Genomic DNA, 17245 nt, shown 5'->3' on the forward strand with positions numbered 1-17245 from the left:
TTGTTTGTAAATTCCGGTTGGCAATTTTTCCGGGCTAAATAGGTGTATGACTCACTGAATCCTGATCGTTATGGTAATGACGGTCAATAGAAACAGTGAACATCCCGTGAGGTGGTTCCTCTTCGGTGAAAACGGTGAATTTCATGGCTTGCTAAGGAGAATGAATGATTACAGGACCGAAACATTGTGACGTTTCAGGGTGTTTATCGTATTGGTTTGCATTTCTTCGTGTTCCTTCTTAAGTGGAGCTCACTGAAAACATTACTTTGCAATCAGTAAAATGCCCACCGACACCAGGATTTATGTTTCCACTTTTTGGAAAAATTTATATCATCAAACTACTGTTATGGGATTCAATGAATTTCGTCTATGACAAAGGTAAAATCTACTGTATACTGTGTCTGGAAGTAGAGTTATTAACTTAAGCCGCAGCGCAGTCACGTCTGTCTCTAACAGGCTTTCATAAAATGAGTAACGAAGTCATGGCGCTGTGCACCTTTGAGTGGCATTGGCGGGCAAAATGACTCGCTTGGCTTCAGTACTCATTTGATCAGTACTGGTCAGCGTTTAGTTTGGAAACATATGGCCACCCTTAATGGACTAGAAACTGGTGCGTGGATGACTTTTCGAAACACCGTGGAAACGGTCCGAATAATCATTGGAGCGCTGGTATTTCGTTACACCGGAGAGCAGGACATTGTTTCGTTTTTAATTTCAATTCTGGCTACATGTTTTCAACAACACATTAGAGGTGCAGTTGTCGCAATACTAATGTGAGAAAATTGTAATCCAGTGCGCATTTTATTCAGTGACTATTACAAAAAAGAGTTCAGCTTTCGTTTTGCGGTGTCGGGAGTCCAAACGTTACTGGAAACAAGGTTACGGCATCCAGACCACTGCAAGTGGCGTCTGATATCTGTGAAGTAGAGCACATTCTAACACTGACCAGTAAAAAATCATATGATCTCACTATGTTCTGGAAATGGCATCTATTTTTTTCTGTTCGTTAAGTCTACTGTAGCCGCGTGGTGACACGTAAAGTGAGCCTAACTGAGCTAGATAATCAAAGTTTTCTATGGGATACGGACACCCAATTTCTCACGAAATCCTCTTCAGCAGACAGCAGGGTTGAACTGAGCTACAATCACACAATTTGGTCCATCAATACTTCAGATCCTCCCTTAAATCCATTAGGTCGACTTGACTAACGTTTGTGTAACCCCAAACTACAATATGCATCCCTCCATTTGGCGCAAAACAAGAGAAAGGGAACCGTTGCTCCTCACGATAAAATCGGCTGTGATGCTGGGTACTAAACAGTGAAGTTGTACCCGGATAGGGCTAAACTTAATTCTAGCACATTCTGCCTCGCTGTCTATGAATAGGAAAAAAATGTACTAGCAAGGAATGCTCCCTCCATGATTTGTGACAAAAAGTGGTTACCGCGAGAGAAACCGCGAGGCCAAATGGGTGAAATTTTGAAGTCACTTCTTGGGTTCCGTTATGCTGCCAAGCAGTTTCATGATAGGTGTTATGGAATTCAAATTAAACTAACTTTTCAGCATATGGGGGCCTAATTTCGGAAGGAGGTAACGCAAAATCAACGTACCGTTGCCATCCCAATTTTTTGACGAGGGACTGTATACGGAAGTCACGTAGGTTTGTGACGGCGGCATAGAAGTTGAAGTTTGAAGACTGAAATTCCCGTTATCGATTCTTCATTGCTTTGAAGAATAGGTTGACATCTGTCTTTTGTGTTTTGTTGTTAAACCCGAAGCAAAACCTTCTCCTTACTTTGGCGTTTTTTGGAAGATTTATTACCTTTTTACTACTGTCGTAAATAATGGTATATTTGTGCTGAATATACCATGGTGGTCTCTTGTGAATATCCCCTAATTCGATCGGCTACCGCCAAACACATAAGCAATGAAAAAATGCTGCCCTTGGCTTCAGTACTCCGAGTTAACAATGACATAAGAGAAGTTGAAGGGGATTTTACAAATTTAGGCGAACAGCAGCCACAAAATAAGACTTCTATTGGCTTTACTAAAAATTGTAATGTGAACTAGCCATTCTATGTGGATTTAAAGCATCAGGGTAACGAATATGAGGTAATTTGAGGTAATTGGCCGGTTTGAAGATGATGATCAACGTTTAAATGACGCAGATTCGACCAACAATGGGGCTCGTCAAACTAACTAGTCCTCAAGTTCTGTTGAACCTGCGGTGACTGAATCCGCTCTAAAACGGACAGTCCGTCAGATCACCAGAAGTCTGCCAGGCGGTCAAGCAGTCAGCCAATGAGTCGGTCAATCCCTACGTAGGTTGGTCTACCGATTCATTAGTTGGTAAATCCGTCAGCAATTCGGTATTTTGGCCACAAGCGTTGTATAGAAATGACGATGATGTAGGATTGCTAATGACAGAGTCTTTGATTAGCTCTCCCAAACAACTTGTTCCTCAGGATGGTGCTCTCAGCAGTCACACAATATGAACTGTCACAAAAGTGCACCGATTATAATGTGCTGTTTTCTTCAATCGCAAGAAATCTTGGAGCGATTATAAAATGGCAAACAAATTCTTTGCAGTTTTTACATAGCATAGGGGTAATACCTGGGAAATACTACTGAAGAAAGAGTTCTGTTTGGCAGTAACACTGGGCTCAGAAAGCTACAGGAGGAGAACTGTGTAAACAGTCAACCCATTCATAATTCGGGCTCGAATACTGTAAGAATAGAGTGAGTAAATAGGCAAAGGCTGATTGAAAGCGCGGTAGCGGGGATAAAAGCGCTTTCTTTAACCCGAAGTACGCTGGTAAGCTTATAACATAAGGATGCCCCAGATATCTCGTAACTTCACCGCATTTTGGTCTATAAACCCTAAGGTCTAATCATGTAATTAGTCTAACGTTCCCCATTGAAAAGTCACAGAATATATATAGTAAAATAATAGGACACATTTGTAGAATTCAGAGCCTACAGGTAAAACTTTATTTAAGCAACACGATTACCCGTCCATTGTATTCGTGGTGACCAATTGCTCGAAGGACTCCACAAGTGTGTCTTTCTGTCCACAATTTCTGTTCACAATTTCTGTAGCCAGTACGATGGACGGAATTATCTCATAGAGAGCTGGTTTTTTTTATCACCCGCACTGTCATCCCTGTAAGCTACAAGGCTGTTCTTATGAAGCATCTTTGGTAGTTGCGCCAATCGAAAATGACCCGATCCAAAGTGGCTTCACTAGATGCATACCTGTTTACAATATCAGAAATTTTGAAAAGGTTGGTCGAAAAGCCAATAAACGAGGAATGCTACACAGCAGCTTAGAACTGCGAGTCTCGCGAAACCGCAGAGAAATTTGATCTCGCGACTTTCAAGTTTCCACGGGAAAGCCGTGCCGTTTGGTTACGAGTGGCTGGTCAGCCGTGTGATCAACTCGCACGTAGACAGAATATGGTACTTTGTTTCCTACGGTCACGCGTTGTCTGCTTTTTGTGTCGGCTTTCCGGATGAAAGGTTCACAAAGCTTGTGTTAGAATAGTCGGATAGCTCTTCTCGTATTTTCAGCAAATGTTCGCTTCGCTAACTGGATGAAACTTCGATTAAATTTTCCAAATTTTTTCGTATTGTTGACAAACTGAAAGCAGCTCAAAAGGGAGGATAATTCGTAAGTCACATGGGTTGACCGTTTGAGATGTCATAACTAGAAGAGTAAGTAAAGTCCTGTCTATATTACTTCAATCTTGTGATTGAAGGATAGAGTCTCTGTGTCCTGTCTAGGTGCGCGTCACCTAGTGGCTGTTGACCAGCGACTCGTGGACAGTAAATTCCTCGACTTATAGCCATGTATCTCCACAGAATTGTGAGATATACAGTGTTGGTGGTTATCAAACAGTGCTTTTTGTCATAAATTTCCTCATTTACGGGATCAAACATCAAGTGAATTCACATTTTCCCGACGGTAGAAAAGAAGCATAAATGCATGTTGGAAAATATTTTTCAATAGCTACTTGTTCCCAACCACATAATTTTCATTTTCTCAGCCTGCATTCTACAAACTAGATTCACTAATGTCATCAAGTTAGATACTAGATGGGAAGATTTGAAATTCTATTTGATGGAATAGATCTCACCGATAATAACTCGTCCTCTGTTCCCTGTGGTTTTAGCATATTCTTCAAATAAAAAAACCCTCTGACACTTGTTCCGGTGACAGCGAAATCGATGAGCCTTTTGTCAATAATTGTGCATCTTACGTCTATAATGCACTTTAGGGTTCGTATTTTCGTGTGGAACAAGTACCCCTATCTATGTTTTATTGCAGAAAATGAAGCGGTTAGATCAATTGCAAAACAGTTTTTGGCTCTCGAAGCAAGTGTTTCCGCAGTGGTAAGTTATCAAGTCACTGTGTTTACAAAATGTTTTTGAACGAATGAATGATAATTTCAACAATAACTCCATGTTTCCGTCTTTCAATCTAGAACGGGGCGCCCATGAAACAAGAAACACTCCGCCTAGCACACATGGTAAGGTACCGATTAAAGCTGTAACAACTGTTAATTTTTCCGTCACTCTACCAAGTTACAGTCCACCACTTTTTCGGATTCAACAACACTGATGATGGTCCGTAAAGCATTTCCGCTGTTCTAGCTCAAATAAAGCGGCTTATCAATCCGCGTGATTGAATTCCAGATGGATTGCATCCAATGACTGCCGTCATCTCATGAATGGCATAAATTTCACAGCCAATTTCGCTGTTTGTTTTAACCGATAGTCTGTCGATCTGGAAGTCCATTCAACTCATTTGTGGGATTATTCTATCCATTTCGTTATTCGGCGTCACACGTGTGCATTAATTTCAAATCCTCAGATTTGCATGCGAATTCCGTTTTCGGTGTAAGTTTCAAGTTGAAAGCCCCTCATCCGACATGGCATCGAGGCGCACACACACTATATATTGTTTCACAAGGACAAACTGAAAATCTTTCCAAATTTGAATTCTCCACACCTTAGGAAACGGTGGATTCACAAAGTGCTTTGGTCAAATCCAGCAGCTATGTCAGCTAACTAGTTCAATTACCACTAAGCGCATAAGATTTCGTAAGGGTAGTTGAATAAAATAGAATAAATACAATGAAATCTCGCTTTTTTGTCCTCCGCATGAACTAATTTGCGAATAATTTAAAGTCAAACAATGAGTATTCCCACGAGATTCCAAATCCCTTTCTGTTAGCTTCTCTTCGGAGGAACAGATTATGATTCCCGGCTAACCTAGATCATAAAATTGTTAGCAACTAACTAGATGCAACACTTTGGAGACTGTTCAGGTTTGAACTGCTCGTTTGATTGTAGTCAAAATAGCAGTCGGAATAACACGTACGCTTAAGCAACACACCACATCGCTTCATTCTGACCTATACGGAGGTACGATCGAATAGACGGATAAGCTGAAACGTGGATGAATAACCTAATATAAGATTTATCTGCGTCCAGACACGCGAGAATCGTTAGGACGTAGTCACATGCTTCACCATCCTCACCTGTTCAGTTCTCCTAGTGTGGTATCAAATGTGTCGTTGTTTGCTTGAAGTCCACTTTGGTCACCAAGCTGCTTCCCGTCACACTGTCAGATTAGCTTGTACGTGACAGGAGCTACACACTACTAAATGTGTTTGATACTTGTGACGTTTTCCCAGAATCGAGCTGTTATTTTCTATCACCTCTGCTGCAGATTTGGGTGACCTTTCCAACAAGATAAGTGCAGTGATCAAACTGTCTTGCGAGTTGTGGTTTATCAGCAAACTGGCCGAGTGTGCTGCCATAGCCTTTCGGTATCAGATTGTCCTTGCCAAAGTGGCCATTGATTGCGGTACGAATGTCAACCTACAAGGGTGAAATGGACATCAAGCGAATGGCGTAAGATATCAAGGAACAAACGAGATAGTGACGAAATTGAAAAGCCACAATAGGGCGTGTGGACCGATCTGGTATGCCCGTAAGGATAGAAAGTGGGCCAGTAGGACAAGTAGCTTGTGAGCAAGAAATAAATAAACATTATTAAAGAAAAATAATATGACTTATGGTATACAGTTCATTACATGTATATGTTTCAAAGTATATGCAATATATATATATATTACGCAGTATGACGCCATTTTTCTACATAATAATAAGCTATCATGTAGTAATATAATATAATAGTATTATATATAACATATATAATATAATATAATATAATAATATAGTATAATAATATGATACGATGTAGTGTGTTATGTTACGCTATACTGTAACGCAGTACAATATAATCCACAACGGAACATAATAATTATTAAGTAAATGAATAATGGGAACAGTTGGTGAAGAGCAACAGCCAGCCTAGCTGAACTGAGAACCTGCTTTATAGACGCTTTGTAGACGCGGAACGGATCTATACCATAAATTGTCGGTGGACCGAAACGCCTGCAACGTAGATGAGAAGGCACCTAGCGAACTACGTCCCACAATAATACGGCTATCTTATTTCACGTAACCCAATCTGATCAATCAAACCTTAATGGCTTCAGTGTCAAGATTTGTTACGCGTTTAGCAGTTTCTCTGGTCACCTGATCAATATCGTCTCCAGTGATTTGATTCTCTCTGATAGATTGCATTGCACATTACAAGACTTTGAACCACGGATGAAGGTCAATCTAACCACATTCAGGCAGTGTTTGCTAAGCTTAAAATCTTATCCCTATCGCTCCAACTCTGGGAAACTCGCTTTTCGGTCACAGTCACAAGTCTTCTCCAGTCTTGCGTACGGCAGTGAAGCATCAGTGTTGAACACTGATGTCATGCTGTCGATGATGATGCTGATGATGACGATGAGCCTTACAAATCTGTCGGCATAACTGTCGCCGAATTTGCAACAGCATTTCAAGCGATGGTAGTCACATTGTCCATCTATATTATCTGATCCTCCGGGGCGTAGCAAAATGCGTTCATTAGAAAGCCGTAAATTTGACGCATTTCTATACAGGACTGCCGCAGTATCGCCGGCATATTGTATACGAATAAAAAAACGGTTTTTTATGAAGAGCATTTTTAACAACCTTCATTACTAACCAGAAAAAGAAGCACTTTTGACATATATTATAGAAATTCGCCCAAAGGCGGAATGTAGCGTATAATAAGATAATAAACATAAATAAGCACATGAAGGATCCGGCTTTTACTCCATTTTTTCTGAATAGTTTCAATTCGACCATATGAGTATCTAACCAGAATAGTCCAAGATTTCTCATGACTGCAGAAGTACACCACTTATAATCGGCGCCTTGAAGGCAAGCCTATTTTTCTATCATATGTTGGGTTAAAAGCTTAATGAGCTTAAACTAGTGGGGTGTCACGAAATTGCTGGGCCTGTGAGCAATCAGCAAATATACCTCAAGTTACGATTTGGAGCATGTTGTTGAACAAAGTCGCTTAGGAAAAGAACATTACCGTTTTTGAAGGAGTAATTTTAGTCGCGGTAAAGATTAAGGAAAAAAGTGAATAAGGCTTTGTAAGCAGCATTTTTGAAGATATGTTTTGCTATTAGATGCATAGGCAAGCAATGGAAGGTTGAATGGTTCTTATTCAAATGAAAACTTATGGAAATGTGATATTCTTGGATGATTGATAATTCATATGACTGGATGATGTGACGTAAGAAAATCAAACTCAGTTCCCCATATGAGACCTTGAAGCTGAGGGACAAGTTAGCCATGAAAAACTTGACTCTCTAACGGTGACTCATTGTCGAAGGACTGTAGAAAGCCTCAATACGGTCGCGAAAGTAATAAAGTCGTCTCTTCAATCTCATTGAAATGCTACGAGGAAACTGGCTAGTGTACAGCTTTTGTTTGGAAAGTTCTTTTGGGTCGAATCTTTTGGCGGAGATGTTTCTCACTTGAAGAGAAAAGGCGAAAGTTGGTGCCATTACAAGGCTGGCAGTTTGCTGCTAGACTGTGTACTAGAGTTGAGCAAACCCCCTTCTTAAGCCAACTGAAGGTTGCATTTATTAATGCGAAAACTGAAGATGATGTCTGGAACCAGAACCTTGCAGCACTCTGGGAGGTTTTACATCACTCAGTCCACTGCATGAATTCTTCCAAACTGCAATCAAGCTTATGTTTCTATTGCTCTGGTGTTTTCTGCTCGTGCCCGAGTGATTGCATGTTCAACTACTAGTCGAGATGTTGAAGGTCAGAAACTCACTAATGTTTTTCGATATACCTGGTCAACGTGGTTACCACTAATAATGAAACAGCTGAACAGTGCTTCTCTGTTCTTCATCATCAAGTGGACTATTTACAAGCAGGAAAATTTTAACTCCGTCCACACAGGTATGGAGAAAGTTTGATGAATATGAAGTATAAACGTAGTTTATGTACAGTCATAAATATGATATATACGGTATAAGTTAGTTGGGCCATAAATTTCATCGTCGCTGTTTTTTGGAACCAGTAATTATTGGAATTATCGGCCAAAACATGCGTAAAGATCTCACGTAAAGGTTATCTGGTTGCTGTGCGTTGCTGAATCTATACAACAGTGGTCTATAAAATACGGATCGGAATTCACAACTCTCATGGATGCGAATTCGGATGCCAGTGGATGGTCACATTTTTGGTCTTATTAATTGGAACTCAGAGTTGGGCACAGCATTAATCAGGCAAACCCGGGGTGGACAGATAGTGGATAAAAAAAAACTGGAAAGACTGGCAGAACACTCAACTGAACTCCTCAGCCACCTCTCTCTATGATGACTGCTCATTCTGGCCGTCAGTGTGTCTCGCGGATTGTTAGCCTTCGATTCAAGAAGTGTCATCATTACCAGTTATTTTATTCAAAATCCACGCAACCTTTGGTAAACTTTTTAGGGCTGATTATACAATCATCATCCTACCCCGTCACGAACCGTTCCTCCGGATAGTATACCGGCAGAAAATTCCCAAAAAGCGCAATACGCTGCTTTGAAACTTTGTACCCAAGAAAGTGTATTAAACCTGGTGTAGAAATCAATCAAAACTGTTTTCTAATTTACTTCTGGGTTGCCTGAGAAGGAGTGCCGACGAAATAAGCACAGGATTGTGTGGTTACTCAACTCAGGAAGTCGCCGGAATGTTCGGCAAGATATGGGCTTTTTAAGGAATGTGGGAGCAGCTGTTTAGATATTTGTGTTACCGTATTATCATAAATCCTATTGTGGAACCGCTCAAGGGGGTTTAGTTGTAAATTCACTTTTCTCCCATTGCCCCATTTTTAGATGGTAGAACACAGCAAGGATGTAGAACTGCACAACACAAAACGATGTCGGGAGCTTTTAGAAGTGAGTTAGTCTGGACGATTATTTTAGCGTCATTGTATGTTCTCATTACGTGTTATGTATCGTTACGCCAAAACTCGGTCATATGGCCTTGCATTGTGAGGATTACGAGCTAAACCGGTGCTCAAACCAGTGCTCCTTCGTCATCTTTTGAGTACTGTATTGAATAACTTCCATCGTTGTGGGTAAAATATTAAATTGGTGTATCACCAACTCTCTGGATGACCAAACTTTTGTGACCAGACACTTTTTATTAGTTAAGTCTGTTTGGTACAGGTTACTGAAACCGTAATTGGGCCTCAGTTGAGGAAACTTGGTTTAGAAAACTAGGATAACTCTCTGATTGGCAGATGAGCATGCTACCATTAGCCCCTCAGACCGCCTTATTCCAACACCTGCCGAATGTTATATTCAGACAGCTCAAAGCACGACAGCCGAAAGCGAATCTACCTGCCTACATAAATGAAAGTTTTCGGTGAACGTAATTTTTTCCGGCCTTATAGGCAGCAGTGCACTGAAATACACTTAGATAAATGAGTAGGTTTTACAGAGAGATTATCAAACCCCGTGATTCCGAAAACTGTCGACAAAATTCTCATTGCTGTTAGCCGTCATCTGACGTGTATACCACAGCACCAGCCGATTCGCCTGAGATCTGCAGTGTGATACTATTTGATTGCATGGGATATATTATGCTTTGGACACTAGGTCAGTTCAGCATATTGTTAAACATTCATTCTCCACACGAATTTCGATCCGCTATCCCCATCGCGTATCGTTAGATGTTAACATCTTTTTTAATATGATAACAACTACTGCACAGAGTGAATGTCAGTAGACTTAACTTTATTATCGTAGCACTTAACCATGAACAGTATGAATAGACGGGAATAAACACACTCAGCTCCTCATCGCGACTGTTTTGGGTCAGTCATTTTCAGAGATCTTGGCTTAAAATGTGATATAGGTGACATGTGATATAGGTTATGATGAAATGTTCAACGATTTATTTCCCTACGCAGTTCGATTTCACTTTTCAGAATTGCTTACATAAACGGGTACCTAGTCCAGCAGGCCCAGTGTTCTCCGTTTTTTTAAACCAATCTTAAGCTCACCATTTCAACTCACTCGTTCTTCCGCTACCTTGTTTTTTCTGCCGATTTTAGTGAGATTAACTGAAATATTTTTCAAAAGGCGAAAAAATTTTCAACCAATAAATGCCTCACATGCGAGCGACAATTTTTTCGGCAGCCTTGATTACTAGAGCTGTTTTGGTAGGCTGACAAGATGAGAAACAGGTCAGAGCCGTCACATCATTTATAGGCTCCGAAGGCTTGTTTGTTTTCGAGGTATTCGGTGCTAAAGTGCAAATTTCAGGCCCATCAATAGCGTACAACAAAGGAGCGTGAAACATATTGGTCTTGTGTTTGTCCAGTCTCGGATTAGTTCTCCATCCGTCCGTTTATTACCCTCCCAACTTTTGTATTAAATAGCGAAATATTCCAGATACCAAATGAAAATGGCTATTGTTGACTGTGCTTGGATTTTCATCCCTGAATACAAAGATGAACAGCCAACTATGCTTCTTTCATCACGTTGTGAATGAACAGGTGTTTTACTGGCAAATCGAACCCTAACCATTGAAAAGTTTTCCTGATGATACAGTGTCGTTAGGTATTCGTTTGATGACTGGGGTGATGGGATTTCTGGAGCAATCTAGCGGATGATTAACCGAGCTCATTAATACCGTTTGATGGAATGTTGACATAATAAGGAACGAAGTTTTCTATGAAAGTCTCCATTTTAGTCGGATAGAGTTGCAAGTTCTGAGGGGGTGTGCATAAAATCTTCAGCAGCGAAAACTGTTTGTCCTACATGCAACGTATTCGATAATGTAGGCGTTTGAGAGAAAAAAACACTCACTTGCACAAAACTTTGCTTTTGACGACAGGCTCACTTGGAACCCAGCCTAATCTCTTGTGTATAATGTTCATAAGCAACTGAACGTGCTTCACCACGCCGCCTCATGTTTCAGTAGGTAGGAGTTGTTTGCCCTAAAAAGCGACCTGGCACGCGTTTTGTTCTGGGATCATCGAGTGGATATGGCAGATTGGCCACATGCCCCTTGACTAAAATTGTCGCCGTTCGCCACACTGTCACGTGACCATTAACTACCACTGGAAGCCTGGTGAATGTGAATTGTGGATTGTTTTCTTTGTTTGGCCTATGCCTTGAAACTTTTCAGGAAATCGAACTACTTGAGAAAATCCAAGTGTTGTTCTAAACGGTAAAACAAACGAAAGTGCAACCGATCTTGCTACATCCACCCGATGTGTGCTAACGAGGAAGAAATGGTAGAATGTTGCCTTCCATGACTAACCATCTTTCATTGCAAGACTCGTCTGCCACATTGTTGTCAGAAAGTAGACAAAAACCGTGAAGAATTAGGAAACAACGCTTGACTATTGTGGAACGGACGAATTTCCGGACTTATTTCAAAGCTTTAGCTAAGCCGGGAAATTTTTCTGATAAACTGGAGGCTAGCGAACATGTGGTATCGAAACAAGTAGTTTAACAAAAGCATGGAATTGAAGCTCAGCCCACAGTAATAATCGTGTTCTACAGGTATGTTAGTTTCTACGTTGATTCAACATTATTTTACAATTTTCCCATTTGCTGTTTTTGTTTACATAAGCAGGCAATCTTTACTTACAGTTGTTTTACGAACTTCAAATGACCCATAACGGCTGTACGGTAAATGTTATTTTCTAAGTGATGTATCAGTAGAACTGTTCCAAATTATGTATCCTGGTAACTGTATAGTTATTGCTTTGTAGTTGTATAATGGGTTTGGGGAACTCAGTTCAGTCCAAGCAATTTCACAGAATATTTCGAGGAACTCCGGATGCCTATTCCCTTTCAAAGTATACTTATTTGGGGTACTCGAGCACGGCCTTTCAATATATAAGCTTTTGCTTTGAACGAATCGCTACTTTTTGAAGAGCGTTTTTGATTTAGAGTTAGCCGTGAGATATATGCGAGGATATTTGCAAATAACAGAAGCACATGCATTTACGGGGGAAGTCACTGGACGATCACGGTTTACGTGGGCTACAAGTTGTTTCAAGGTTTCAAAGCGTCTATCCTCTGGATACACTCTGATGTATTCTGTTGCTTGGTTGAGGGATAAAGAGAAAAAACTGTGTGTGGTTGCATTCAAAGGTGCCTGGTATAAGTTGGTGTTCTGATTGATCTCCTCATTTAAGGATACACCCAAAGTTCATAATTGATTAGAATCCATTAGGCGATGCAGTTCTAAGGATACTATCATTTTTACCACTGATAAAAGACAGAGTGGAACGATTTTCGGACAGCAAATGTTGTGTATTATTAGAAAAATTATGAGAAATTCAAGGGAATGAGTCTTGGTGGAGAAATTCTGGGTAACCACCCGTTGAACGGAGTTTGGATGTTATTCTCGAATCATTTACCTGTTGTTTATTCATTCCAGCGACCTACAAAAATTCGAGCTCAGGAACACGTACACATATACATTTAATGTATATGCACTACCGAAAACCGGTAGGACTTAAATTAGAACTATGGGTTAAGTGCCTTTACGGTAGAAGTTCGGTGTTGAGGGGATAGAAAGTCTAAGATGCAGCTGTATAATGTCCATAAAGCCCATAAACTCTGTCAGTACTAGCATCAGAAACTTTTGTATCATTACCTGGAACAATACAAACTGAAGTGTACACAGATTCGTCTGACTAACAGCACTGTGGCCACGAGAATTATATGGAAAAATGTTGAAAATAAAACTACAGTAACTCTAGAGTTTGAGAAAATCGGGGTGTATGTAATCTTTGTACGTACACAGGGTCAACACTCTCGATCCTGGACGAAATGTTTTGTCGCCTGGATTGTCATCTGTGATAATAAAATCAAAATCATTAAAGGTAATACTCATACAGAAGAGATGTGTTTTATCCGCAAAATTACGAATATCCCTTAGACTCTGGAGGTGCGCAAAACGCCAAAAACGCTTGTCGTTTCCGGAGAGCGATGAGATAATTAGATACGGAGGTAGGAGATTTCAACAATATGAGAAAATCGTTCATACCTTGAAGCTTTTAGCAGGTTGCGTGGCATAATGCTGATGCTGGTTAATAGAGGCACACTCCATTGATGGCGGTGGTCCAGTCGTTCTGGACAAATAATTGATATTTTGCCTATTGAACATGCTAGCGGGCTGCTGAACTGTTTGACTGATAATCGACGCAACCCCCTAGGAGACTGGGATGTACAGTTTTGTGCGGACTGACAAGCGTGACAAAAATCGGTACGGCACAAATCACTAGCACGTAAAGGGTTGGGTCGACAGTGAGCGATGTAAGATCGGTTGAAAGTACGGTCACCTACACGCAGCACCCAATGTGTCGTTCCTATCTACTTAGTCGCCAGATTAGATTAGGTAGATAGGGGGACAAGTAGATAGATTAAATTGTTTAAGATAGGTTTTTAGTTGACGAACTCCTAGGTGATCGCACGCACACTTTCACCCAAATCGTTCCGTTTTATCAGTTGTTAATGCAGCTGCTTTGAAATTCGTGTGCGTTTTTGCAGTTTCCCGAAATTTGTATGCCTTCATCAAGTTCGATACTATCCAGTTATAATGGTCGGCCGCACGAAGCGACCACCGGGTGATCACTCAATCAAGTGTTACGGTGTGTGCTTTCTGCAAACGATTGCATTTTCTTTGGTATGCCTACCGAATCTCTTCATTGTTTTTCATCTCCTCTTAAGAGTGGATGAGTGGGCGGAATTAATGACTGTGCTTTCGGCCAGATAAACAATGGAACGAAAAAGGTTGTATATAGATTTGCTGATCTACTATTCCAAAATGCCTTTGAAGTTAATCAAATAAAAGTGCCAGCTATGAAATAGAGACAACCTTTCTAGCAAGCTGAACTTAAGCAACATTCTGGTAATAGCGAATAATATCCTATGATATGTTAATTTTTCAAATGTTAGTCTTACAGTTCATATTGAGGCTTTCATCCGAAAACAAACTTTGTTTCATAAGAGCTTCTGTTTGTTGTATGATCCTTTGTGGAACTGTTGACATTGTCATCGCCGTAGATTTTTTCGGACTCATTTCTTACATTTTTGCGGTGACATACGGTTTATACAGGAGTGTAACTACTCAGTAGGGGAAATCCTCGGATAGAAGCAAAACTCCCCAACTGCAGACTGATTTTTCTCTAAGTCTTTCACAGTTCAAAAACAAAGTTTACCAGTATTTTGTCTTAAGTTCATTGTGTTTGGTTTTAGATAATGCAAGATGAGATGAGTGTTGAGTGTGGGATTTAAAATGGTAGCTGACCTAGCACATTTCCGGTAGTATCTTCGAGTATGAATCCTAGTACGGATGAAAGACAAACACTGGAGATATCTCAATTATCGGTCTAGTGAACTAATTGGACTGCTACTGACGTTGTCTCACTACGCACGCATGTGCTTGAGGTTCACACCGAATCATACGGGTTCGGGGACCGGTGCGTCACTCGTCTCGGTTTTCGTCAAGGTTACATGTACTTGGTTTCTTATTCAAGTTCATGCAAAGATCTCACCGGGTAACAATCTTATCCAAAAATGTTACTTATCATAACGGAAACTCATTTTCTGGTTAAAAAAAACCGCAGAAACTAGCGACTTTATCACACATGCTGCGCTGAAACGTTATAACTCCTTTAATGGTTTCTTATGAATGCCGGCCAGGTTAATTTCTTCCACCATGGAAGAGCTCCATTGGTAAATGTGATTTCTTGACACTCCGGTTTACTTCGCTTACCCTAAACCACGTCTGCTTACTTTACTTCTTCGTTATCCACGATATCAAACGGTAACGAAAGTCTATTTAAATCAACTGTATTTTCCCAGGATTGCCGGATGAAACCAAAAAGCTGAGATATAGTTTGTACGCAGACTAGGCGCATTCAGGTACAAGTGATTTTCTCCCAATTGCCTGGCTTTACAGACCTTCTTCCAAAATAACAGCTGTCTAGAGGCTTGATTTCACTAGGCTGAAAAAATGAATGACAGCCAGTGCTAAAAACGCCCAACAGACAGTCCAGAGATCCATGGTTATTTTCCATGATCGGATATCGATGTGGAAACTCCATGTGGGAACTTCATTAGAGAGATGTAGAAGAAATTAAGGGACTTTAGCCTATTTGTCGTTTCTATAGTTTATCCCAATCAAGCCAATACGATTCCGGTCGAGTGTTATATAACGAGTAGTTTGTGCCGGTACAATTTGTTCGCTGGTGCACTTTGACTTGATCTCCTAGAGTGTTCGCTTCTGTATGCATGACATTTCCAGACACGGTGAACTTTCCTGGATGTTTCGTTCTGTCGGATTGCCAGACAGGTAATACTTTTCGGTCAGTGATACTTATTTACCGAAGCACACGCAAATACCATGCGTTCAGCGTGTGTCATACAAATGCCAATTCCACCGAAAGCACATGAGGGCAAACGCTTGCGTATTTTGATTCCGCCTGGTTGTTTTTGTCCCATTAATGATGGATTCGGAACAACACACAAAGCACACTATGGTGGCACCGAATGTAACGTTCTAATCGTATTCATTCAACAGGTGCTCTGACCTTAGCAACTGTTGTTGTAAGTTGGGTAGCGTATGCTGTCTCGGAACTATTGGTTAAAAACTCTTACTAAAGGTTAAATCTTTTGTCACCAAGTGTTTTTTCTTGGCCAAAGAGGTGGTCACATTTCTTACACATTTGAACTTTCACTTGGAAAACGGATAAGCTTACGAGACAACAGCTCATTCCCCATCCGCTTACTTACCTACTTAGTTATTCACTTCCTCCCTCATTTATTTATTTATTTATTCATCATTCATTCACCGAATGTAACGTTCTAATCGTATTCATTCAACAGGTGCTCTGACCTTAGCAACTGTTGTTGTAAGTTGGGTAGCGTATGCTGTCTCGGAACTATTGGTTAAAAACTCTTACTAAAGGTTAAATCTTTTGTCACCAAGTGTTGTTTCTTGGCCAAAGAGGTGGTCACATTTCTTACACATTTGAACTTTCACTTGGAAAACGGATAAGCTTACGAGACAACAGCTCATTCCCCATCCGCTTACTTACCTACTTAGTTATTCACTTCCTCCCTCATTTATTTATTTATTTATTCATTCATTCATTCACACTCAGTTAATGTTTACTGGAAAAAACGATATTTTTTGAAAGACTCTTTCACCATACAAAATTACGGATTAGACCCCTTAGAATTGCTGTTGTCCAACGGACAGTGAGACCGCTGTCACGGTTCTCCCTTACCGACATTATGAGTGTGTAATAAAAGCGCTTCTCAAGGTGGTTAATGCTAATGAGCGCTCACTACACCGGTTGAAGCTCTTGGGCATTTTCCTCTGAAAAGCACTAACGAAATTGTATCAGTGTATATAGTCAAACTGGTCAATCCAAGTCAAGTGTACAGCATTCGACAAAGATCACCGACAACACAGTTACACTTGTGAATAGGGATTTGAGAATTGTTCAAATTAATATACTCATACTGCTTTCTTCGTCCACCTGTTTGACCATCGAATAGCTGCTTTTGATCGTGAACAAAAGCTGGACACGATAAGTCCACTTGGGTGATGCATCCCACTGTTATCACTGATGTGTGAAAAACTTTGCTATTTTATCCCGATAGAAGAAATGCAACTCAGTCACTCAGTTCAGTAACCTCGTGCATTTTGGGGGTCTAAGTAAAACATAAGCGTAAGAAAAATGGAGGATTGTGCATACCTGATAAACCTCAAGAATAACCGGAGATTTTAATTGCATACTAGAA

General features: G+C 40.5%; 1 protein-coding gene across 1 annotated transcript in view; it reads left to right on the forward strand.

Annotated features, from left to right (window-relative positions):
* Positions 1-17245, forward strand: part of T265_11177 (hypothetical protein) — a gene marked incomplete at both ends in the record, with an annotated part of 126235 nt that overhangs the window by 49770 nt on the left and 59220 nt on the right. The window contains 2 exons of the mRNA XM_009177766.1: positions 4327-4391; positions 9296-9358. Coding sequence (XP_009176030.1) covers positions 4327-4391; positions 9296-9358 — 128 coding nt within the window. The remainder of the gene's footprint in view (positions 1-4326; positions 4392-9295; positions 9359-17245) is intronic.

This window comes from Opisthorchis viverrini (genome assembly GCF_000715545.1).
Source record: "Opisthorchis viverrini unplaced genomic scaffold opera_v5_460, whole genome shotgun sequence".
Lineage (NCBI taxonomy): Eukaryota > Metazoa > Platyhelminthes > Trematoda > Opisthorchiida > Opisthorchiidae > Opisthorchis > Opisthorchis viverrini.